Source organism: Oncorhynchus gorbuscha, linkage group LG02 (genome assembly GCF_021184085.1).
Source record: "Oncorhynchus gorbuscha isolate QuinsamMale2020 ecotype Even-year linkage group LG02, OgorEven_v1.0, whole genome shotgun sequence".
NCBI lineage: Eukaryota > Metazoa > Chordata > Actinopteri > Salmoniformes > Salmonidae > Oncorhynchus > Oncorhynchus gorbuscha.
The window spans coordinates 107,430,488-107,452,896 of NC_060174.1; the positions used below are offsets into that span (position 1 = coordinate 107,430,488).

A 22,409-nucleotide genomic window follows, 5' to 3' on the forward strand; every position below is an offset into this window, starting at 1 on the left:
AACCAGTATCTGTGTGCTAGAGACCTCATGACTGGTCTGAACCAGTATCTGTGTGTTAGAGACCTCATGACTGGTCTGAGCCAGTATCTGTGTGTTAGAGACCTCGTGACTGGTCTGAACCAGTATCTGTGGGTTTTATAGACCTCATGACTGGTCTGAACCAGTATCTGTGGGTTTTGTAGACCTCATGACTGGTCTGAACCAGTATCTGTGGGTTTTGTAGACCTCATGACTGGTCTGAACCAGTATCTGTGGGTTTTATAGACCTCATGACTGGTCTGAACCAGTATCTGTGGGTTTTGTAGACCTCATGACTGGTCTGAACCAGTATCTGTGTACTAGAGACCTCATGACTGGTCTGAACCGGTATCTGTGTACTAGAGACCTCATGACTGGTCTGAACCGGTATCTGTGGGTTTTATAGACCTCATGACTGGTCTGAACCAGTATCTGTGTACTAGAGACCTCATGACTGGTCTGAACCGGTATCTGAATGGTCTGAGCCAGTATCTGTGGGTTAGAGACGTCAGAATATGAAATTGCGCTTGAGGCAATGTAATGCGTAGTTCCAACGTGTCGATCATATCTTTAGTGTTCAACATGAAGTCTCCCTCCATGTCAATGAGTAGACCTTCCGGTTACTAGTCCAACGCTCTAACTACTAGGCTACGCTGCCGCCCCAGCGTAGCCTAATGTTCAACATGAAGTCTCCCTCCATGTCAATGAGTAGACCTTCCGGTTACTAGTCCAACGCTCTAACTACTAGGCTACGCTGCCGCCCCAGCGTAGCCTAATGTTCAACATGAAGTCTCCCTCCATGTCAATGAGTAGAGTGGGCAGCAGCTATGTCATTTTTTATTTTATTTTAAATAACACAAATGCAAAGACATCTCTGTATCAATAGCCAGGGCAAGTCGGTAGCCAACCAAATAACCGCACAACTCAACAATAAGTCTCAGTACCTCCTAAAATTGCATGAAAATGGGAGGGTAGGATCAGATAAACAGAACACATCTTTGAAGCAGAAACAATATACTACAAATTGTGGACTATTGTGTTCAAATTAAGCAAACGGATGACTTTTATTTTGAAGCTTTTTGCGCGATTTGGACCATAGACATTCATATTTGGAGTCTTCAGTAGTTACCACAGGCACAAAGTCATAATGCCTGCCTATTTCTAAATTGTATCTTCTTAAAATCTAATTTTAAAAACTAACCCTACCCTTATCCACACTGCTGACCTTATGACTAATCCTAACCTTAAATGAAGACCAAACATATCATTTCTGTTTTCTGAAATGTTATGATATAACTTTGTGGCTGTGATAACTAGTGGAAACCGATTCGGATCCGTTAATGTTCCGGTCTTGCGGTGCGTGGCGCGGTGTGCAGAATCCATGAGAGAGCTTTCAATTTCGGTGACGTCGTCACATCGCGACTTCCGGATTCTCGATGACTGCCGTTAGAAGAGAAACTGGGCGCTGATTTTGAGCCTCAACTACCTATTCACATTGAGACCTAGCAGTCTGTATAACCAAAATGGATACGCAGTTTCTGAAAATACCACCGAAGCGGACATGAGTTTCTCTCCAACTACAGTGTAACGTTAGTTTCACATAATGGACCTGCCGTGTGTCGAGTGGCAAAAGCATGTTGAACAGAAGTGGAGCCGACTCACTCTTGATGAGAAGAAATGCTTCTCGTCCCTGTTGGACATAGATGAGGTCTTTGATTTTGGCCTGTCTCAAGTAATGTGAGTAGCCAATACGTGCACGTCTCTCTAGCATACAGCATGTCATTGGCTAGCAAAATAACACCAGGCGGCATTCTACTTTCTTCCAGACCATGGCTTGAAGGAATCCTGTTTTTGTTTCGGGAAAGGTTCGGGTAATTTACGCAGCCGGTTAGGAGAATTAACACAGGCAGTCGGTTTAGGAGAATTAACACAGGCAGCCGGTTAGGAGAATTAACACAGGCATCCGGTTAGGAGAATTAACACAGGCAGCAGGTTTAGGAGAATTAACGCAGGTTTAGCTAAATTAACACAGGCAGCAGGTTTAGGAGAATTAACACAGGCAGCCGGTTAGGAGAATTAACACAGGCAGCCGGTTAGGAGAATTAACACAGGCAGCCGGTTAGGAGAATTAGCACAGGCAGCCGGTTAGGAGAATTAACACAGGCAGCTGGTTAGGAGAATTAACACAGGCAGCTGGTTAGGAGAATTAACACAGGCAGCTGGTTTATGAGAATTAACACAGGCAGCTGGTTTAGGAGAATTAACACAGGCAGCAGGTTAGGAGAATTAACGCAGGTTTAGCAAAATTAACACAGGCAGCAGGTTAGGAGAATTAACACAGGCAGCAGGTTTAGGAGAATTAACACAGGCAACTGGTTAGGAGAATTAACACTGGCAGCAGGTTAGGAGAATTAACACAGGCAACTGGTTAGGAGAATTAACGCAGGTTTAGCAAAATTAACACAGGCAGCAGGTTAGGAGAATTAACACAGGCAGCAGGTTTAGGAGAATTAACACAGGCAACAGGTTTAGGAGAATTAACACAGGCAACTGGTTAGGAGAATTAACGCAGGTTTAGCAGAATTAACACAGGCAGCAGGTTTAGTAGAATTACAGGCAGCAGGTTAGGAGGATTTACACAGGCAGTAGGTTTAGGAGAATTAACCCAGGCAGCAGGTTAGGAGAATTAACACAGGCAGCTGGTTTAGGAGAATTAACACAGGCAGCAGTTTAGGAGAATTAACACAGGCAGCAGGTTTAGGAGAATTAACACAGGTTTAGCAAAATTAACACAGGCAGCAGGTTTAGGAGAATTAACACAGGCAGCCGGTTAGGAGAATTAACACAGGCAGCCGGTTAGGAGAATTAACACAGGCAGCCGGTTAGGAGAATTAACACAGGCAGCTGGTTAGGAGAATTAACACAGGCAGCTGGTTAGGAGAATTAACACAGGCAGCTGGTTTATGAGAATTAACGCAGGTTTAGCAAAATTAACACAGGCAGCAGGTTTAGGAGAATTAACACAGGCAGCCGGTTAGGAGAATTAACACAGGCAGCCGGTTAGGAGAATTAACACAGGCAGCTGGTTAGGAGAATTAACACAGGCAACTGGTTAGGAGAATTAACACTGGCAGCAGGTTAGGAGAATTAACACAGGCAACTGGTTAGGAGAATTAACGCAGGTTTAGCAAAATTAACACAGGCAGCAGGTTAGGAGAATTAACACAGGCAGCAGGTTTAGGAGATTAACACAGGCAACTGGTTAGGAGAATTAACACTGGCAGCAGGTTAGGAGAATTAACACAGGCAACTGGTTAGAGAATTAGGTTTAGCAAAATTAACACAGGCAGCAGGTTAGGAGAATTAACACAGGCAGCAGGTTTAGGAGAATTAACACAGGCAACAGTTTTAGGAGAATTAACACAGGCAACTGGTTAGGAGAATTAACGCAGGTTTAGCAGAATTAACACAGGCAGCAGGTTAGGAGAATTAACACAGGCAGCAGGTTTAGTAGAATTACAGGCAGCAGGTTAGGAGGATTTACACAGGCAGTAGGTTTAGGAGAATTAACCCAGGCAGCAGGTTAGGAGAATTAACACAGGCAGCTGGTTTAGGAGAATTAACACAGGCAGCAGGTTAGGAGAATTAACGCAGGTTTAGCAAAATTAACACAGGCAGCAGGTTAGGAGAATTAACACAGGCAGCAGGTTTAGGAGAATTAACACAGGCAGCAGGTTAGGAGAATTAACACAGGCAGCAGGTTTAGGAGAATTAACACAGGCAGCAGGTTTAGGAGAATTAACACAGGCATCCGGTTAGGAGAATTAACACAGGCATCCGGTTAGGAGAATTAACACAGGCATCCGGTTAGGAGAATTAACACAGGCAGCAGGTTAGGAGAATTAACACAGGCAGCAGGTTAGGAGAATTAACTTAGGCAGCGGGTTAGGAGAATTAATTTAGGCAGCGGGTTAGGAGAATTAATTTAGGCAGCGAGTTAGGATAATTAATTTAGGCAGCGGGTTAGGATAATTAATTTAGGCAGCGAGTTTGGATAATTAATTTAGGCAGCGAGTTTGGCTAATTAATTTAGGCAGCGAGTTTGGCTAATTAATTTAGGCAGCGAGTTTGGCTAATTAATTTAGGCAGCGAGTTTGGCTAATTAATTTAGGCAGCGAGTTTGGCTAATTAATTTAGGCAGCGGTTAGGATAATTAATTTAGGCAGCCGGTTAGGATAATTAATTTAGGCAGCGAGTTAGGATAATTAATTTAGGCAGCGAGTTAGGATAATTAATTTAGGCAGCGAGTTTGGATAATTAATTTAGGCAGCGAGTTAGGATAATTAATTTAGGCAGCGAGTTAGGATAATTAATTTAGGCAGCGAGTTAGGATAATTAATTTAGGCAGCGAGTTTGGGGAACTTGCGCAGCAGGTTAAGAGAAGTAGGTTAAAGTTAGGAACTTGCGCAGCAGGTTAAGAGAAGTAGGTTAAAGTTAGGAACTTGCGCAGCAGGTTAAGAGAAGTAGGTTAAAGTTAGGAACTTGCGCAGCAGGTTAAGAGAAGTAGGTTAAAGTTAGGAAAGGGTTTACTGTATGGTGTGTTGTATCCCTTCTCCCTAAGTGTCCAGCCATGAACTCTGCCCAGGACTATCACACGTGAACTACAATCCCTTCACTGTGTTTTTGGTTTAGCATCACCACAATATGACTTTTCAAACATACGGCCCTTTAATCAGTAAAAAAGAATCACTAAAGAAAAAAAGTACACTTACTGTAGTGTAACGGATGTGAAACGGCTAGCTTAGTTAGCGGTGGTGCTGGTGTAACGGATGTGAAATGGCTAGCTTAGTTAGCGGTGGTGCTGGTGTAACGGATGTGAAACGGCTAGCTTAGTTAGCGGTGGTGCTGGTGTAACGGATGTGAAACGGGCTAGCTTAGTTAGCGGTGGTGCTGGTGTAACGGATGTGAAACGGCTAGCTTAGTTAGCGGTGGTGCTGGTGTAACGGATGTGAAACGGCTAGCTTAGTTAGCGGTGGTGCTGGTGTAACGGATGTGAAACGGCTAGCTTAGTTAGCGGTGGTGCTGGTGTAACGGATGTGAAACGGCTAGCTTAGTTAGCGGTGGTGCTGGTGTAACGGATGTGAAACGGCTAGCTTAGTTAGCGGTGGTGCTGGTGTAACGGATGTGAAACGGCTAGCTTAGTTAGCGGTGGTTCGCGCTAAATAGCGTTTCAATCAGTAACGTCACTCGCTCTGAGACCTTGAAGTAGTAGTTCCCCTTGCTCTGCAAGGGCCGCGGCTTTTGTGGAGCGATGGGTAACGATGCTTCGTGGGTGACTGTTGTTGATGTGTGCAGAGGGTCCCTGGTTCGCGCCCGGGTATGGGCGAGGGGGACTGTCTAAAGTTATACTGTTACTGTAGCAATACAAGGAGGCTGCTGAGGGGTTTATAATAATGTCTGGAACGGGTTTGTTGGTGTCAAACACGTGGAAAACATGAGGTCCAACGACACCCTTCTTCATTGACTGTCTTTCAGCCAAGAGGACGTGGACTTTCTGTCGGGCATTTCCAAGGACGATCCTGTCCAGAAGGACCTGGAAAGAGCTGCCAGATGCCGGAAGGAGGGCAACTCCAGTTTTAAAACCAGGGACTACACTGCTGCTGTCCTGCACTACTCACAGGTAACATCTTTACAACCAGAGACGACACTGCACTACTCACAGGTAACATCTTTACAACCAGGGACTACACTGCACTACTCACAGGTAACATCTTTACAACCAGGGACTACACTGCACTACTCACAGGTAACATCTTTACAACCAGAGACGACACTGCACTACTCACAGGTAACATCTTTACAACCAGGGACTACACTGCACTACTCACAGGTAACATCTTTAAAACCAGAGACGACACTGCACTACTTACAGGTAACATCTTTACAACCAGAGACTACACTGTACTACTCACAGGTAACAAATCAAATTAATTTATAAAGCCCTTCGTACATCAGCTGATATCTCAAAGTGCTGTACAGAAACCCAGCCTAAAACCCCCAAACAGTAAGTAATGCAGGTGTAGCAGCACGGTGGCTTGGAAAAACTCCCTAGAAAGGCCAAAACCTAGGAAGAAACCTAGAGAGGAACCAGGCTATGTGGGGTGGCCAGTCCTCTTCTGGCTGTGCCGGGTGGAGATTATAACAGAACGTGGCCAAGATGTTCAAATGTTCATAAATGACCAGCATGGTCGAATAATAACAAGGCAGAACAGTTGAAACTGGAGCAGCAGCACAGTCAGGTGGACTGGGGACAGCAAGGAGTCATCATGTCAGGTAGTCCTGGGGCATGGTCCTAGGGCTCAGGTCCTCCGAGAGAGAGAAAGAAAGAGAGAAAGGGAGAATTAGAGAGAGCACACTTAAATTCACACAGGACACCGAATAGGACAGGAGAAGTACTCCAGATATAACAAACTGACCCTATCAGTTATACAATATATATATACAGGGAGGTATATACAGGGGGTACCGGTACAGAGTCAATGTGGAGGCTTTATACAGGGGGTATCAGTACAGAGTCAATGTGGAGGCTATATACAGGGGGTACCGGTACAGAGTCAATGTGGAGGCTATATACAGGGGGTACCGGTACAGAGTCAATATGGAGGCTATATACAGGGGGTACCGGTACAGAGTCAATATGGAGGCTATATACAGGGGGTACCGGTACAGAGTCAATATGGAGGCTATATACAGGGGGTACCGGTACAGAGTCAATGTGGAGGCTATATACAGGGGGTACCGGTACAGAGTCAAATGTGGAGGCTATATACAGGGGGTACCGGTACAGAGTCAATGTGGAGGCTATATACAGGGGGTACCGGTACAGAGTCAATGTGGAGGGTATATACAGGGGAAACCGGTACAGAGTCAATGTGTCGAGGTAATTGAGGTAATATGTACATGTAGGTAGAGTTATTAAAGTGCCTATGCACAGATGATAACAGAGACTGAGACCGGTTCCGGTTTGGAGCGAGTGGTCGCATCCCACTTCGCTCCCGCAGGTAGTATAACTTTTTCATTACATTTCATTATAGCACAACGGTTTGATTTGTCTAATCTTAGCAATTTCTTCTCAGCTAGCTACATAGCCGTCTTTGTATCAAAGATAATTGCGTAATTATCGTATTTCGCCGTCCTAACGTAGTCTTCACTAGCCAGCTAGCTAACGTCCACTGATTAGCTGCACTGGGAAAACTATTACACTCAACTGAACGACTTGATTAGTGTAGTGTTAGCTAGCTACATAGCTGTCTTTGCTGTCTTCGTATCTTCGTATCCAAGATAATTGTGTTGTTTAGGTTTAGAGTGTGTAGTCTTAGAGTGATTATCTTAATTTACCGAGGTTAGCTAGCCAGCTATTTGTCGTCCTTAACGTAGGAGACTCTGCTAGCTAGCCAACAGCTAGCCAACGCTAGCCAAGGTCTACTGAATAGAACTCAACAACCCGGTCTCATTCACAGGTAGTATCACATTTTCATTTCATTACAGTACAACGGTTTGATTTGTTTGATCGTAGCTAGCTACATAGCTAGCTACATAGCCGTCTTTGTATCAAAGATAATTGTGTAGTCTAGAGCGATTTTCTAGGTTAGCTAGCCAGCTATTGTCGTTCTTTTAACGCAACGTAACGTAAACAACACTACTAGCTAGCCAGCTAGCCCCCGAATAGCAGCACTGCAGAAACTATTACACTCAACGGAACGACTTGATTAGTGTAGTGTCAACAACGCACCCACTGCCAGCTAGCCTACTTCAGCAGTACTGTATCATTTTTAATCATTTTAGTCAATAAGATTATTGCTACGTAAGCTTAACTTTCTGAACATTCGAGACGTGTAGTCCACTTGTCATTCCAATCTCCTTTGCATTAGCGTAGCCTCTTCTGTAGCCTGTCAACTATGTGTCTGTTTATCCCTGTTCTCTCCTCTGCACAGACCATACAAACGCTCCACACCGCGTGGCCGCGGCCACCCTAATCTGGTGGTCCCAGCGCGCACGACCCACGTGGAGTTCCAGGTCTCCGGTAGCCTCTGGAACTGCCGATCTGCGGTCAACAAGGCAGAGTTCATCTCAGCCTATGCCTCCCTCCAGTCCCTCGACTTCTTGGCACTAACGGAAACATGGATCACCACAGACAACACTGCTACTCCTACTGCTCTCTCTTCGTCCGCCCACGTGTTCTCGCACACCCCGAGAGCTTCTGGTCAGCGGGGTGGTGGCACCGGGATCCTCATCTCTCCCAAGTGGTCATTCTCTCTTTCTCCCCTTACCCATCTGTCTATCGCCTCCTTTGAATTCCATGCTGTCACAGTTACCAGCCCTTTCAAGCTTAACATCCTTATCATTTATCGCCCTCCAGGTTCCCTCGGAGAGTTCATCAATGAGCTTGATGCCTTGATAAGCTCCTGTCCTGAGGACGGCTCACCTCTCACAGTTCTGGGCGACTTTAACCTCCCCACGTCTACCTTGGACTCATTCCTCTCTGCCTCCTTCTTTCCACTCCTCTCCTCTTTTGACCTCACCCTCTCACCTTCCCCCCCTACTCACAAGGCAGGCAATACGCTCGACCTCATCCTTACTAGATGCTGTTCTTCCACTAACCTCATTGCAACTCCCCTCCAAGTCTCCGACCACTACCTTGTATCCTTTTCCCTCTCGCTCTCATCCAACACCTCCCACACTGCCCCTACTCGGATGGTATCGCGCCGTCCCAACCTTCGCTCTCTCTCCCCCGCTACTCTCTCCTCTTCCATCCTATCATCTCTTCCCTCCGCTCAAACCTTCTCCAACCTATCTCCTGATTCTGCCTCCTCAACCCTCCTCTCCTCCCTCTCTGCATCCTTTGACTCTCTATGTCCCCTATCCTCCAGGCCGGCTCGGTCCTCCCCCTCCTGCTCCGTGGCTCGATGACTCATTGCGAGCTCACAGAACAGGGCTCCGGGCAGCCGAGCGGAAATGGAGGAAAACTCGCCTCCCTGCGGACCTGGCATCCTTTCACTCCCTCCTCTCTACATTTTCCTCCTCTGTCTCTGCTGCTAAAGCCACTTTCTACCACGCTAAATTCCAAGCATCTGCCTCTAACCCTAGGAAGCTCTTTGCCACCTTCTCCTCCCTCCTGAATCCCCCCCCTCCTCCCTCTCTGCAGACGACTTCGTCAACCATTTTGAAAATAAGGTCGACGACATCCGATCCTCGTTTGCTAAGTCAAACGACACCGCTGGTTCTGCTCACACTGCCCTACCCTGTGCTCTGACCTCTTTCTCCCCTCTCTCTCCAGATGAAATCTCGCGTCTTGTGACGGCCGGCCGCCCAACAACCTGCCCGCTTGACCTTATCCCCTCCCCTCTTCTCCAGACCATTTCCGGAGACCTTCTCCCTTACCTCACCTCGCTCATCAACTCATCCCTGACCGCTGGCTACGTCCCTTCCGTCTTCAAGAGAGCGAGAGTTGCACCCCTTCTGAAAAAACCTACACTCGATCCCTCCGATGTCAACAATTACAGACCAGTATCCCTTCTTTCTTTTCTCTCCAAAACTCTTGAACGTGCCGTCCTTGGCCAGCTCTCCCGCTATCTCTCTCTGAATGACCTTCTTGATCCAAATCAGTCAGGTTTCAAGACTAGTCATTCAACTGAGACTGCTCTCCTCTATCACGGAGGCGCTCCGCACTGCTAAAGCTAACTCTCTCTCCTCTGCTCTCATCCTTCTAGATCTATCGGCTGCCTTCGATACTGTGAACCATCAGATCCTCCTCTCCACCCTCTCCGAGTTGGGCATCTCCGGCGCGGCCCACGCTTGGATTGCGTCCTACCTGACAGGTCGCTCCTACCAGGTGGCGTGGCGAGAATCTGTCTCCTCACCACGCGCTCTCACCACTGGTGTCCCCCAGGGCTCTGTTCTAGGCCCTCTCCTATTCTCGCTATACACCAAGTCACTTGGCTCTGTCATAACCTCACATGGTCTCTCCTATCATTGCTATGCAGACGACACACAACTAATCTTCTCCTTTCCCCCTTCTGATGACCAGGTGGCGAATCGCATCTCTGCATGTCTGGCAGACATATCAGTGTGGATGACGGATCACCACCTCAAGCTGAACCTCGGCAAGACGGAGCTGCTCTTCCTCCCGGGGAAGGACTGCCCGTTCCATGATCTCGCCATCACGGTTGACAACTCCATTGTGTCCTCCTCCCAGAGCGCTAAGAACCTTGGTGTGATCCTGGACAACACCCTGTCGTTCTCAACCAACATCAAGGCGGTGGCCCGTTCCTGTAGGTTCATGCTCTACAACATCCGCAGAGTACGACCCTGCCTCACACAGGAAGCGGCGCAGGTCCTAATCCAGGCACTTGTCATCTCCCGTCTGGACTACTGCAACTCGCTGTTGGCTGGGCTCCCTGCCTGTGCCATTAAACCCCTTCAACTCATCCAGAACGCAGCAGCCCGTCTGGTGTTCAACCTTCCCAAGTTCTCTCACGTCACCCCCGCTCCTCCGTTCTCTCCACTGGCTTCCAGTTGAAGCTCGCATCCGCTACAAGACCATGGTGCTTGCCTACGGAGCTGTGAGGGGAACGGCACCTCAGTACCTCCAGGCTCTGATCAGGCCCTACACCCAAACAAGGGCACTGCGTTCATCCACCTCTGGCCTGCTCGCCTTCCTACCACTGAGGAAGTACAGTTCCCGCTCAGCCCAGTCAAAACTGTTCGCTGCTCTGGCCCCCCAATGGTGGAACAAACTCCCTCACGACGCCAGGACAGCGGAGTCAATCACCACCTTCCGGAGACACCTGAAACCCCACCTCTTTAAGGAATACCTAGGATAGGATAAGTATTCCCTCTCACCCCCCCCCCCCTTTAAGATTTAGATGCACTATTGTTAAGTGGCTGTTCCACTGGATGTCATAAGGTGAATGCACCAATTTGTAAGTCGCTCTGGATAAGAGCGTCTGCTAAATGACTTAAATGTAAATGTAAATGTAAAGGTGGGGGGGGTGTGAATAGTCTGGGTACCGTTCCAAAGTTTGGAGTCACTTAGAAATGTCCTTGTTTTTGACTCCAGTCTCAACGTCAACAGTGGAGGCGACTCCGGGATGCTGGAAACAGACGCTTCACTAGTCCTCAACTGGCAGCTTCATTAAATAGTACCTGCAAAACACCAGTCGCAACACCAGTCTCAACACCAGTCTCAACACCAGTCTCACTCTAATGTACTCAGTTGTGCACCACTCCTCTTTCTATTCTGGTTAGAGCCAGTTTGCGCTGTTCTGTGAAGGGAGTAGTACACAGTGTTGTACGAGATCTTCTGTTTCTTGAAGGCTATTCTCGTCAGTTTTCAGAACAAGAATAAAGTCATGAGTTTCAGAAGAAAGGACAGAAAGTTATTTGTTTCTGGTCATTTTGAGCCTGTAATCGAACCCACAAATGCTGATGCTCCAGATACTCAACTAGTCTAAAGAAGGCCCGTTTTATTGCTTCTTTAATCCGGACAACAGTTTTCAGCTGTTCTAACATAATTGCAAAAGGGTTTTTCTAATGATCAATTAGCCTTTTAAAGTTCTAAACTTGGATTAACTAACACAACGTGCAATTGGAACACAGCAGTGTCAGTTGCTGATAATGGGCCTCTGTATGAGTATGTAGATATTCCATTAAACATCAGCCGTTTCCAGCTACAATAGTCATTTACAACATTAACAATGTCTACACTGTATTTCTGATCAATTTGATGTTATTTTAATGGATCAAACTTGCCACCAACAACTGACCCCAAACCTTTGTGTGTAATATATATATATTATATATTTCTCCTCCCTGTCTCTCTCCTCCCTGTCTCCCCCCTCTCTCCACTCCCTGTCTCCCCCCCCTCTCCACTCCCTGTCTCTCTCCTCCCTGTCTCTCTCCTCCCTGTCTCCCCCTCTCCACTCCCTGTCTCCCCCCTCTCTCCACTCCCTGTCTCCCCCCTCTCTCTCCTCCCTGTCTCCCCCTCTCTCTCCTCCCTGTCTCCCCCTCTCTCTCCTCCCTGTCTCCCCCTCTCCCTGTCTCCCCCTCTCTCTCCTCCCTGTCTCCCCCCCCTCCTCCCTGTCTCCCCCTCTTTCTCCTCCCTGTCTCCCCCCTCCCCCTCCCTGTCTCTCCTCCCTGTCTCCCCCCTCTCTCTCCTCCCTGTCTCCCCCTCTCTCTCCTCCCTGTCTCCCCCTCTCTCTCTCCTCCCTGTCTCCCCCCTCTCTCTCCTCCCTGTCTCCCCCTCTCTCTCCTCCCTGTCTCCCCCCCTCTCTCTCCTCCCTGTCTCCCCCTCTCTCTCCTCCCTGTCTCCCCCCTCTCTCCTCCCTGTCTCCCCCTCTCTCTCCTCCCTGTCTCCCCCCTCTCTCCTCCCTGTCTCCCCCTCTCTCCTCCCTGTCTCCCCCCTCTCTCTCCTCCCTGTCTCCCCCTCTCTCTCCTCCCTGTCTCCCCCTCTCTCCACTCCCTGTCTCCCCCTCTCTCCACTCCCTGTCTCCCCCTCTCTCTACTCCCTGTCCCCCCCTCTCTACTCCCTGTCTCCCCCCTCCCTGTCTCCCCCTCTCTCTCTCCTCCCTGTCTCTCCCCTCTCTCTCCTCCCTGTCTCCCCCCTCTCTCTCCTCCCTGTCTCCCTCCGTCTCCCCCTCTCTCTCCTCCCTGTCTCCCCCTCTCTCTCTCCTCCCTGTCTCTCCCCCTCTCTCTCCTCCCTGCCCCCCTCTCTCCACTCCCTGTCTCTCTCCCCCTCTCTCCTGCAGGGTGTGTGTTATGCGTCTCTGAGCTCGGAGCAGCTCTCTCTGTGCTATGCCAACCGTTCTGCAGCGCTATTCCACCTCCAGCGCTACAGGGTGAGTGGAACATGGTGAACAAGAGTACTTCTCACTAGTTTGTCTTCCGTCCAGTCTTCTCACTAGTTTGTCTTCCGTCCAGTCTTCTCACTAGTTTGTCTTCCGTCCAGTCTTCTCACTAGTTTGTCTTCCGTCCAGTCTTCTCACTAGTTTGTCTTCCGTCCAGTCTTCTCACTAGTTTGTCTTCCGTCCAGTCTTCTCACTAGTTTGTCTTCCGTCCAGTCTTCTCACTAGTTTGTCTTCCAGTCTTCTCACTAGTTTGTCTTCCGTCCAGTCTTCTCACTAGTTTGTCTTCCGTCCAGTCTTCTCACTAGTTTGTCTTCCGTCCAGTCTTCTCACTAGTTTGTCTTCCGTCCAGTCTTCTCACTAGTTTGTCTTCCGTCCAGTCTTCTCACTAGTTTGTCTTCCGTCCAGTCTTCTCACTAGTTTGTCTTCCGTCCAGTCTTCTCACTAGTTTGTCTTCCGTCCAGTCTTCTCACTAGTTTGTCTTCCGTCCAGTCTTCTCACTAGTTTGTCTTCCGTCCAGTCTTCTCACTAGTTTTGTCTTCCGTCCAGTCTTCTCACTAGTTTGTCTTCCGTCCAGTCTTCTCACTAGTTTGTCTTCCGTCCAGTCTTCTCACTAGTTTGTCTTCCGTCCAGTCTTCTCACTAGTTTGTCTTCCGTCCAGTCTTCTCACTAGTTAGTCTTCCGTCCAGTCTTCTCACTAGTTTGTCTTCCGTCCAGTCTTCTCACTAGTTAGTCTTCCGTCCAGTCTTCTCACCCTTTTTTCTCTTCCGTCCAGTCTTCTCACTAGTTGATATCATCTTCATTATTACACTGCTTACCTTTCCATTTCAGATATTGTTTTTTGAGGTGTGTGTGTGTGTGTGTGTGTGTGTGTGTGTGTGTGTGTGGTGTGTGTGTTCCATCTTTGTATTGTTTGACTTGTATTTCTTCTCCTCAGGAGTGCCTCGAGGACATCGACCGAGCCCTGAACCATGGCTACCCAAGTCACCTGAAGCACAAACTACAGGACAGACAGGCACAGTGCCTCAACCACTTCCCCAACGGGACAGAGGAGATAACCACCGCCACCAAGCAGGGGGCAGGGCACCAGGCAGAGGGGGTGTGTAGCAGGACCAACCCAAAGTCCCCAAACTCCCAGCAGCAGAGTGCTCTCTCCCCTGGTTTGTCCGTGTGCTTCAGCCCTGAAAAAGGGCGACACCTGGTGGCCACCAAGGGAATCGCGGCCGGAGAGGAGATATTGGAGGACAGGGCTTACAGCTGTGTGCTAATAGCAGGGATGGGGAGAGGGAGAAGAGAGGAGACGGAGGAAGCAGGAGAAGTGTTTGGGACCGAGGTGAGGTACTGTCATCAGTGTTTGGGGGAGACGGTGAGCCCTGTGCCATGTGAGGGGTGCAGCTACGCCCGCTACTGCTCAGAGGGGTGTCGGAAGGGCGCGTGGGAGTGGCATCATCGCTGGGAGTGTCCAATCGGAGCCGAGCTGAGTACTGCGGGGGTGATGTCACAGCTGGCGCTGAGGGTGGCGTTAAAAGCGGGGGTGAAGGAGGTACTGAGGGCACGGGAACCAATCAGAGACGTGGATAACGATTCTAAACTAATCAGAGAGAAGATTAGCTCCAAGAATTCCAGTTCTAAGCCAATCACAGAAAAGATCCGCCCAAAGATGAAGAATTCTGGCTCCAGTGACGCCACATCAACTGAGCCGGAGGTCAACGACCCCTCTGCTTATTACCATGGTGATTCCTACCTGAGCGTCTACCACCTGCTGCCTCACCTGAATGGCCACGCCCCCAGCCTGCGCTTCTTGTACTCTGTCACCATAGCAACGCTCTACCTGCGGCTGCGCCAGGCGGGACCTCCTCCTGCGTCCTGGGAAAGGGGAGGAGTGTCAGAAAGCATGACGTGCAGTAACCAATCACGGGCCCCCGTGGAGGGAGAGGGCTGGGCTCCGGAGCTAAGCCTGCTGGGAAGTGTAGCTCTGAGGCACATGCTGCAGCTGAGATGTAACGCCCAGGCAGTGAGCCTGCTCAGAGACACAGGTGAGTGCGAGTCAGTCAGAGAGGAAGAGGTGAACTGAGAGGCCTGACTCCACCCCAAAATCTGTCCTCACAAGAATAAAGTGTGAAGCAGACCGACTGGAGATTTTATATGAGAGGGTGTTGAATCTGGTCAACATAGCCTCACCTAGCAAATTAGCAATTAAATTCTGACACCCAAACTGGGTGCACTATCGTGCTATAATATATAATATATGCCATTTAGCAGAAGCTTTTATTCAAAGCGACTTACAAATGGAATCCCCCCCCACACACACTAAACGACACTCAGGTTAAAATATCAAACCATGAACCTGAACCAATTATATTAATTTGGGGACAGGTCGAAAAGCATGAAACATTTATGGCAGTTTAGCTGGTTAACTTGCACTTGCTAGCTTTTTTGCATTTGCTAGCTAATTTGTCCTGGGATATAAACGTTGTTGTTATTTTACCTGAAATGCACAAGGTCCTCTACTCCGACAATTAATCCACACATAAAACGGCCAACCGAATCGTTTCTAGTCGTCTCTCCTCCTTCCAGGACTTTTCTTCTCTGGACTTTATATGGCGATTGGCATCTCATAGTTACCATGACGACCGACCGAACTCAGTTCATCTTTCAGTCACCCACGTGGGTATAACCAATGAGGAGATGGGCGAGGCAGGACTTGCTCAGTGTCACAAATAGAAATGACTTCTATTTTAGCGCATCGCAGACGCAGTATGGGTGCAATATTTGACATGTTTAAATTTAATTTGCGACGTGACCGGTGTGGTCAGCGTTATGTGATCTGATAGAAGTTTCGTAATGTTTAGGTTGTTACGTACTGACTAATATAAGTAGACCCAGTGGCTTCCCCCACGGCAACCCCCGCGGCTTCCCCCACGACAACCCCCACGACAACCCCCACGGCTTCCCCCACGACAACCCCCACGGCTTCCCCCACGACAACCCCCACGGCTTCCCCCATGACAACCCCCACGGCAACCCCCGCGGCTTCCCCCACGACAACCCCCACGGCAACCCCCACGGCTTCCCCACGACAACCCCCACGGCTTCCCCCACGGCAACCCCCACGGCAACCCCCGCGGCTTCCCCCACGGCAACCACCATGGCAACCCCCGTGGCTTCCCCCACAGCAACCACGACGGAAACCCCCGCGGCAACTTTGAGGAAAAACAGGTTTATATCTTGAGTTGTGCTGCTGTTCACATGTGCATCTGCCTTCTCATTGGTTAGAATGTTCCCGCCATCTGCCTTCTCATTGGTTAGAATGTTCCCGCCATCTGCCTTTTCATGGACATTCTATTTCCATTGTCAAAGCAGACAGTACAATATCTTGTCAATATAATGGATAATCTTTGTTTCAGTTTAATGTCTTTGTCGTATTTAGTCTGGTGAATGTGTTCTACATGGGTCCCTATTCTTTATATTTTTACTGCAAAGGCCCATGGGACTCAACGTAAGTGCGTTATGTAGGGATTAGACCTACTCCGTAAACGCATAGGAGTGAACATTTCCTGTCTGACCTTAGCATGACCTTTTGACCTTCCCATGACCTTTACAGGTGATTTTACTGCGGTGCAGTCCACCCAGGAAGTGCGCATTGCCACGGCAATATTCCCCACACTGAGTATCCTAAACCACTCCTGTTGCCCCAACACAAGCCTCAACTTCAGGACCTCTCACCTGGTCTCACCTCAACCAGACCGAGGCTCTACTGATGAACTGGTTTCCACTGAGCCTGAGGCTCCTGTCTCCGTCTCAGCTGGAGTAGCTGTCTCTATCAGAGCATCCAGAGACATCTGTCCTGGACAGGAAGTCCTCCACTGTTATGGTGAAGAAGAGATCCGCCTCCTGTTTGTCTGTTTGCCTGCCTGTCTGCCTGTCTGCCTGTCTGCCTGTCTGCCTGTCTGCCTGTCTGTCTGTCTGCCTGTCTGTCTGTCTGTCTGTCTGTCTGTCTGTCTGTCTGTCTGTCTGTCTGTCTGCCTGTCTGCCTGCCTGCCTGCCTGTCTGTCTGCCTGTCTGCCTGCCTGCCTGCCTGCCTGCCTGCCTGTCTTTTTAAATGAATTTATCTTATTAACACTTTGTTCTAGCTAGCTATTTGTGTAGGTAGCTATCAAGTAAACGCAATGATGTCCGTCCGTCCGTCCCGTTTACTGTTTCAATGTTTATACTCCTAAACATTATATACCTCCCCCAACCTCTCTCCCCCAACCTCTCTCCCCCAACCTCTCTCCCCCAACCTCTCTCCCCCAACCTCTCTCCCCCAACCTCTCTCCCCACCTCTTCCCCTACACCCCTCCCCCATTTCCCCACTCCCCTCCTCCCCCTCTCAGGTCCTCACAGCAGCAGGATGGTGTTGTGTGAGCGTCGGCGACTCCTACAGGAGCAGTACCACTTCCTGTGTATCTGTCAGGCCTGCAGTCTGGATCAGGGGGAGGGGCCAGAGGGCAGAGGGGCTGGGCCAGACACACACCTGCAGTGTGGGAAGTGCGAGGCACCTGTAAAGGTGGGAGTTTCTCGTCTTTAATTACATACATTTCTCTCAGTAAATGTTTCTATTTTGTAAAAAATTTCAACTGCCCACTTCTGTTTTTACTAGTAATTCATCCTCAAAATCTTGTCAGAGTAGATGGTGCCTATGCCATTCATCATCAATCAATGTGTGTGTGACTGTGTGCGCGTGTGTGTGTGTGACTGTGTGTCTCTCTCTCTCTCTCTGTGTGTGTGTGACTGTGTCTCTCTCTGTGTGTGTGTGTCTCTCTCTCTCTGTGTGTTCCAGCAGTGCAGTGTGGACGGTGCAGGGTGGGTCGTGTGTGTGCGGTCGTCTTGCGGTCATCGTGTGTCACGCTCTGAAATGGACCTCAGACTGCAGGAGGTCAGGGTTCAGCTGGAGCAGGCAGTGGACCTCCTGGAGACAGACAGACCAGGTGTGTGTGTGTGTGTGTGTGTGTGTGTGTGTGTGTGTGTGTGTGTGTGTGTGTGTGTGTGTGTGTGTGTGTGTGTGTGTGTGTGTGTGTGTGTGTGTGTGTGTGTGTGTGTGTACCTGCTTATGATATGGAATATGACTGGCTGTGATTGGAGATGTTGGTCATGTCATTTTCCTGGTGAAATGTGTTTTGTTCCCCATGAGATCACTGTTGCTTATGTGATGAACAAGGTGGGAAACTCTCTTACTGCCCTCCTAACCTCACCTTCTCTCTCTCTCTCTCTCTCTCTCTCTCTCTCTCTCTCTCTGTCTCTCTCTCTCTCTCTCTCTCTCTCTCTCTGTCACTCTGTCTCTGTCTCTCTCTGTCTCTCTCTGTCTCTCTGTCACTCTGTCACTCTGTCTCTGTCTCTCTCTGTCACTCTGTCTCTGTCTCTCTCTGTCTCTCTCTGTCTCTCTCTGTCTCTCTCTCTGTCTCTGTCTCTCTCTCTCTCTCTCTCTCTCTCTCTCTCTCTCTCTCTCTCTGTCTGTCTCTCTCTCTGTCTCTCTCTGTCTCTCTCTCTGTCTCTCTCTGTCTCTGTCTCTCTCTGTCTCTCTCTCTCTCTGCTGTCTCTGTCTCTCTCTCTCTCGCTGTCTCTCTCTCTCTCTCTCTCTCTCTCTCTCTCTCTCTCTCTCTGTCTCTCTCTCTCTCTCTGTCTCTCTCTCTCTCTCTGTCTCTGTCTCTGTCTCTGTCTCTGTCTCTGTCTCTGTCTCTCTCTCTCTCTCTCTCTCTCTCTCTCTCTCTCTCTCTTCTCTCTCTCTCTCTCTCTCTCTCTCTCTCTCTCTCTCTCTCTCTCTCTCTCTCTCTCTCTCTCTCTCTCTCTCTCTCTCTCTCTCTCTCTCTCTCTCTCTCTCTGTCTCTCTCCCTCTGTCTCTCTCTCTCTCTGTCTCTCTCTGTCTCTGTCTCTCTCTGTCTCTCGCTCTAGCCCAGTCTGTCATGTTGTTACAGAGAGCAGTGTCTCAGGCTGGTGTCTTTCTGAAAGAGACTCATTCTCTACAGGGACAACTGGCTGATACCATGGCCAGAGCATATTCCACTATGGGTGAGGAGGACAGGTGTGTGTGTGTGTCTGTCTCTCTCTCTGTGTGTGTGTGTACCTGCGCTCTCGTCGTTGTAGTGACTGTGTTCTGTGTCTCTGCAGGTGAGTGGCGAGGGGCAGTGGACCAGTTGGAGCGTAGTGTTTTAGCCATCCGTTCCCAGTATGGACAGGACAGTATTGAACTGGGACGTCAGCTCTTTAAACTGGCACAGCTACACTTCAATGGGTGAGAACAACTCCCGCTGAATGGGCAGAGAGGAGAGCCAATCATATACATCCGCCTCACCACCTCTCTTCCCCCTTATTGCTCCCCCCCCCACCCACCATCTCTCAATACCCACTCTAACCTCTCTCTCTCTACCCCCCTACCTCTCCATCCACTCTCTAACCTCTCTCTCTCTACCCCCCCTACTCTCTCCATCCTTCTCTAACCTCTCATCTCCATCTCCCCCTCTAACCTCTCTCTCCATCCCCTCTCTAACTTCTCTCTCCATCTCTCTCTAACCTCTCTCTCCATCCCCTCTCTAACCTCTCTCTCCATCCCCTCTCTAACCTCTCTCTCCATCCCCTCTCTAACCTCTCCATCCCCTCTCTCCATCCATCCCCTCTCTAACCTCTCTCTCCATCCCCCTCTCTAACCTCTCTCTACCCCCCCTACCTCTCCATCCCCTCTCTAACCTCTCCATCCCCTCTCTAACCTCTCTCTCCATCCCCTTCTAACCTCTCTCTCCCCTCTCTAACCTCTCTCTCTAACCTCTCTAAGCTCTCCATCCCTCTCTAACCTCTCTCTCCATCCTCTCTCTCCATCCCCTCTCTAACCTCTCTCTCCATCCCCTCTCTAACCTCTCTCTCCATCCCCTCTCTAACCTCTCTCTCATCCCCTCTCTAACCTCTCTCTATCCCCCCTACCTCTCCATCCCCTCTCTAACCTCTCTCTCCATCCCCTCTCTAACCTCTCTCTCCATCCCTTCTAACCTCTCTCTCCATCCCTTCTAACCTCTCTCTCCATCCCCTCTCTAACCTCTCTAACCTCTCTAACCTCTCTCTCTAACCTCTCTCTCCATCCCCTCTCTAACCTCTCCATCCCCTCTCTAACCTCTCTCTCCATCCCCTCTCTAACCTCTCTCTACCCCCCCTACCTCTCCATCCCCTCTCTAACCTCTCTCTCCATCCCCTCTCTAACCTCTCTCTCTCTCTCCATCCCCTCTCTAACCTCTCTCTCCATCCCTTCTAACCTCTCTCCATCCCCTCTCTAACCTCTCTCTCCATCCCTTCTAACCTCTCTCTCCATCCCCTCTCTAACCTCTCTCTCTAACCTCTCTAAGCTCTCTCTCTAACCTCTCTCTCCATCCCTTCTAACCTCTCTCTCCATCCCCTCTCTAACCTCTCTCTCCATCCCTTCTAACCTCTCTCTCCATCCCCTCTCTAACCTCTCTCTCTAACCTCTCTAAGCTCTCTCTCTAAACTCTCTCTCCATCCCCTCTCTAACCTCTCTCTCCATCCCCTCTCTAACCTCTCTCTCTCTACGTCCCTCTGTCTCAGAGGTTTCCCAGGTCCAGCTCTCTCTGTGATCTCCAGGGCCAGAAGACTCCTGTCCCTCCACTGTGGACCCCACTGTCCTGAGGTACAGGAACTACATTCCATGGAGGACTGTCTACAGGGGGTGTTGTAGGACTGTCTACAGGGGGTGTTGTAGGACTGTCTACAGGGGGTGTTGTAGGACTGTCTACAGGGGTGTTGTAGGACTGTCTACAGGGGTGTTGTAGGACTGTCTACTGGGGGTGTTGTAGGACTGTCTACTGGGGGTGTTGTAGGACTGTCTACTGGGGGTGTTGTAGGACTGTCTACAGGGGGTGTTGTAGGACTGTCTACAGGGGGTGTTGTAGGACTGTCTACAGGGGTGTTGTAGGACAGGGGGTGTTGTAGGACAGGGGGTGTTGTAGGACTGTCTACAGGGGTGTTGTAGGACTGTCTACAGGGGGTGTTGTAGGACTGTCTACAGGGGTGTTGGAGGACTGGGGGTGTTGTAGGACTGTCTACAGGGGTGTTGTAGGACTGTCTACAGGGGTGTTGGAGGACAGGCAGGGAGAGCTGAGTGAGTGGCAGTGTTGTAGTACTTGGTCTCTTTGAGTCTCTCCATCTTGTCTCTGTGTGGGATACATTTGTCCTCTGTCTTGACTCGGTCTCAGACTGTGAGGACTCTTCATTTCTTCCTGAGACCAGCGGAGTAAAAAACAACAACATTATCAGCTTCCATTCAATAAATAAAACCCGCTTGGCCAGGACAAATATATCCACTCCTTTCTTGAAACATGTAATACCTGAACAGCCTTTAAATCTGTTCTGGACACAGTGGTGAACCTGTTGAACCTGGGCCCTTTGCTGCAGTCCATGATCAGAAGGGCCCTCTTTATCCTCCTGGGTGGAAGGTTATTCATATTGTTCCTAATTAATGAAGTTCATATAAAATAAACAGAATTCCGGTGTTTAAATGTCTGTTTTTTTTTTGTTGTTAACTGAAATATAATTTTTTGTAAATGTTCTGTGATGAATATAAGGTGTAATATCGGGATGCAATTTTAATTTCAGCTCTTTTTTTTTTTTTTTTTTTTTCTCAACAATTTTATTTCAACTTTATATCTGACATGGTGGAGGTGTCATTTCTTTGTTTTTGTTTTTTTAAAGCCTCTAAACTTGTGTGTGTGTGGTGTAATACTTTTGTTTCAAAGTAGATTTAAGATCAATACTCTGTGACCCCGATTTAGCCCACTGCAGTAAAAGGTTAACTTCTTGTTGAAAGTTATTCGTAAAAAGGGAGACGCTAACAAATTAGCAACAACATCCTCTTCGATAACACCTGCTGCTGCAAACTAGCCTACAACAAAAGATCGCTAGCTGGACCTTCGAGAAAATCACTGCTCGCTATTGCACAGTGACCTGTTGACCTTTTGAGCAGAAGTTTTTAGTCAGCCACCAATTGTACAAGTTCTCCCACTTAAAAAGATGAGGCCTGTAATTTTCATCATAGGTACACTTCAACTATGACAGACAAAATGAGAAAACAAAATCCCCCAAAAAATCACATTGTAGAATTTTAAAATGAATTTATTTGCAAATTATGGTGGAAAATAAGTATTTGGTCAATAACAAAAGTTTACCTCAATACTTTGTCATTGCCAACAAAGGGTATATAACAGAGGTCAAATGTTTTCTGTAAGTCTTCACAAGGCTTTGTTGCACAATTGGTGGCTGACTAAATACTTTTTTGCCCCACTATGTTTTTTTTGTCAAAAAAACATTACATGTCAAAATGTGATTGGTTGAGTCCACTGTCACTCCAAAATGTTGCTCCCTAATACAGTTGATTGGCAGGTGCCTTCTATTGATCTTCTGATGCGCTAGCCAATGGTTGACTTAGCTAGCTAGATTTATCTCCTCAGACGA

At 48.8% G+C, this 22,409-nt stretch overlaps 1 protein-coding gene across 3 annotated transcripts; it reads left to right on the plus strand.

Moving 5' to 3' along the window:
• The first annotated feature begins 1,455 nt into the window (after positions 1-1,455).
• On the plus strand, positions 1,456-21,756 carry smyd4 (SET and MYND domain containing 4). Of its 3 annotated transcripts, none has more exons than XM_046330168.1 (10): positions 1,456-1,755; positions 5,554-5,698; positions 12,825-12,914; positions 13,858-14,956; positions 16,525-16,794; positions 17,297-17,469; positions 17,743-17,890; positions 18,852-18,968; positions 19,068-19,191; positions 20,508-21,756. In XM_046330168.1, exons 1-10 carry the CDS (start codon positions 1,622-1,624, stop codon positions 20,635-20,637), a joined length of 2,430 nt encoding a protein of 809 aa, XP_046186124.1. In that variant the 5' UTR covers positions 1,456-1,621; the 3' UTR covers positions 20,638-21,756. The 3 variants fall into 3 exon arrangements, with proteins under 3 accessions (XP_046186124.1, XP_046186132.1, XP_046186140.1); XM_046330176.1 differs by having other exon boundaries at positions 17,746-17,890; XM_046330184.1 differs by lacking the exon at positions 20,508-21,756 and having other exon boundaries at positions 18,852-18,981.
• Positions 21,757-22,409: the final 653 nt, after the last annotated feature.

Excerpts from the sequence above, each read along its gene's own strand:
- smyd4 (XM_046330168.1), top strand. The coding sequence starts at position 1,622 with ATGGACCTGCCGTGTGTCGAGTGGCAAAAGCATGTTGAACAGAAGTGG. Across the intron at positions 1,756-5,553 it reads TTTGGCCTGTCTCAAGTAAT|CCAAGAGGACGTGGACTTTC; the intron begins GTGAGTAGCCAA and ends ACTGTCTTTCAG. Across the intron at positions 14,957-16,524 it reads GAGCCTGCTCAGAGACACAG|GTGATTTTACTGCGGTGCAG; the intron begins GTGAGTGCGAGT and ends TGACCTTTACAG.